Raw genomic sequence first — 2,161 nt, forward strand, 5'->3', positions numbered from 1 at the left:
CCCCCCCCCCAAGGCGCTCTGTCTCTCTCACTCGCTCTCCCTCTCCCGCGCACCCTCTCTCCTACCTCCCTCTCTTTCGCTCGGGCTCGTTCGTGCTGTGCCGGGGTACCCACCATCTCGCCCGCGCTGCCCCGACATCGGGCACTCTCGGGCGCGCGCGTGCAAACGGCCGTGAGCGCGAGAGAGAGAGAGAGAGGGAGAGAGAGAGGGGCCGAGCGACACTGTCAGCAACGCGAGTGAGAGGGCGTTACGCGCGCGTTGCCGTCGGCCGCCGCGCGAGAGGGTGGAAGGGGTGCCGCGCTAAGCCCCCGTAGGCCGCGCTGCCACTCCGCACACGCGATCACCGTGGGGCACACACGCTCTCCCCGAATGCCTCCTCGCCGCCACCCGCTATTTCCGCGCGACGCGTGCTCGCCGCACGATCGGGACGCGTGTACCCTCCTCGTGTCGTCCGTGCCGCGCCGTGACTCGTGAGAGGGTTAATGTGCGTCGAGTGCCGCAGTAGTGCCTCCTTGCTGACGTGCTCGTTCCCGTCCGTCCGCTCGTTCGTACGCTCGTCAATTCGTTTTCGCGCACAAACAACGAGAAACGTGAATTGGTGAAAAAGAAGAGAGGTAGAGGGGGATTGTATATCGAGACGATATTGCTGTCGGCGATATATTGCAAGTGAACGACCCGATGTGAACCACGAAACGCGCGCGCAGAGATTCGGAGAGGGTTGATTTGGTGTGTGTGTGTCTCGTGCCGCACTCGGCGGTTCTCGATCGTTTCCTCCCGCAGCTGTCGATCACCGTGTGTGTGAATCCCACGTTGTCGCGTTGACTTGGATTCCTCCACCTCCTCTTCTTCCCCCATCATCACCATCGCCACCTCTTCTTCTTCTTCGTTGTCGTCGTCGTCGTCGTCATCGTCTCTTCGGAGTTGAACGACTGCGCGCGAGGCAAGAAATCGGTCCGAATCATGGATTGGACCCGGGGGATCGGTCTGACCAGCGTGTTGTTGTTCTGCCTCGGGATCGTAGGTAAGTGTCGACACAGTATCGTACACAGTAACTCTACGCCAAGTGCTTTTTTGCCGCACGAATCCGACGGCTGCCTTTGTCGAAACGTTGTTGCACGGCGGGCCGACGTGTGTTCCCGCGCGCGCACGATCGATTCGATTAATCGTCGGCGATCCGCGTCGGGAATGCGCGGCGTTTCGGACATCCGCCCGGAGGCTGGCCGTCGCGACGCGCCGCTTTGCTTTTGTTCACGACGCGATGTCGATGGCCTATTTGCGGCGCTATTATGAACGGGTGCAGCGTGACGATAACGCGCGCACGTTTGCGCTATCCGAGAAGATAACTATCGGAAATTGTTTTAACGAGGGTCAACGGTTGTCGCGTTATTTTGGTCGCGTTGTTTGTGGTGTCTATTAGATTCTTCCTTTTTCCTCTTTTTATTTCTCTCTCTCTCTCTCTCTCTCTCTCTCTCTCTCTGTCTCTCTGTTGAAGTGACGAACTGCTTGAAGACACTCGAGACCGTTCCGTCTTTTATTCCGAGTAAAATTTTATAGGAAAATAACCGTCGAGAAAATTGCTTTAACGGACTCGACTCTCGATACTTTGACTCGTGGTGTCTTGTAGATTCCTTTCAACTACGACAAATTCTTCAGAGATACTTGGTGGTTGGCGCGTTTCACTCTTTACCTCCAAATTTTAAAGATACTTTTCTCTCGACGAAGCCTCAGGAATTTTTCATCTTAATTAGAATATCGCGATCAATTTTTCCGCCTATTTCTCTTCTCTCTCTCCCCCCTCTCTCTCTCTCTCGCCAGTCCCCAACATTAGTAGCCGAGTTTCTTGGACGGCTTACGCTATTTTCTCGCTCCTGTGTTCTCGAAATTGGCAAAGTTATGAAATAGGAGAGAGAGATGTACTTTCGAAGGGCCAGGTCGCGCCCGGAGGATATTACTGATTCCTGCCGCACTAGCCGTTTGAAAGTAGTCATACATTTATTCTGCCGCGACGAGAATGACGTTCTATTGGTAATAACTAAAGTGCTGAGTTTCTGAATTTTTAAGCAGGGGCCGCGTGACTTATGCATTCGAGTTCGTGAAGTGTAATCGTTGAATACTCAAGTATTGGAAATGCCTTAACGCGAGAAAATACCCCCCCCCCCCC

At 54.6% G+C, this 2,161-nt stretch overlaps 1 protein-coding gene across 2 annotated transcripts in view; it reads left to right on the forward strand.

Moving 5' to 3' along the window:
- LOC116850545 overlaps window positions 1-2,161 on the forward strand; it is a 163,253-nt gene that overhangs the window by 13,504 nt on the left and 147,588 nt on the right. The window contains exon 1 of one of the 2 annotated variants that reach the window (XM_032828951.1): window positions 319-1,021. The exons of the other annotated variant lie outside the window; for it this stretch is intronic. Coding sequence (XP_032684842.1) covers window positions 961-1,021 — 61 coding nt within the window. The 5' untranslated portion in view covers window positions 319-960. Of the gene's footprint in view, window positions 1-318; window positions 1,022-2,161 lie in introns of those variants that run through there. 2 annotated transcript variants of the gene reach the window in all.

Source organism: Odontomachus brunneus, unplaced genomic scaffold (genome assembly GCF_010583005.1).
Source record: "Odontomachus brunneus isolate Ranch 3 - 2012 unplaced genomic scaffold, Obru_v1 Obru_scaffold_148, whole genome shotgun sequence".
Lineage (NCBI taxonomy): Eukaryota > Metazoa > Arthropoda > Insecta > Hymenoptera > Formicidae > Odontomachus > Odontomachus brunneus.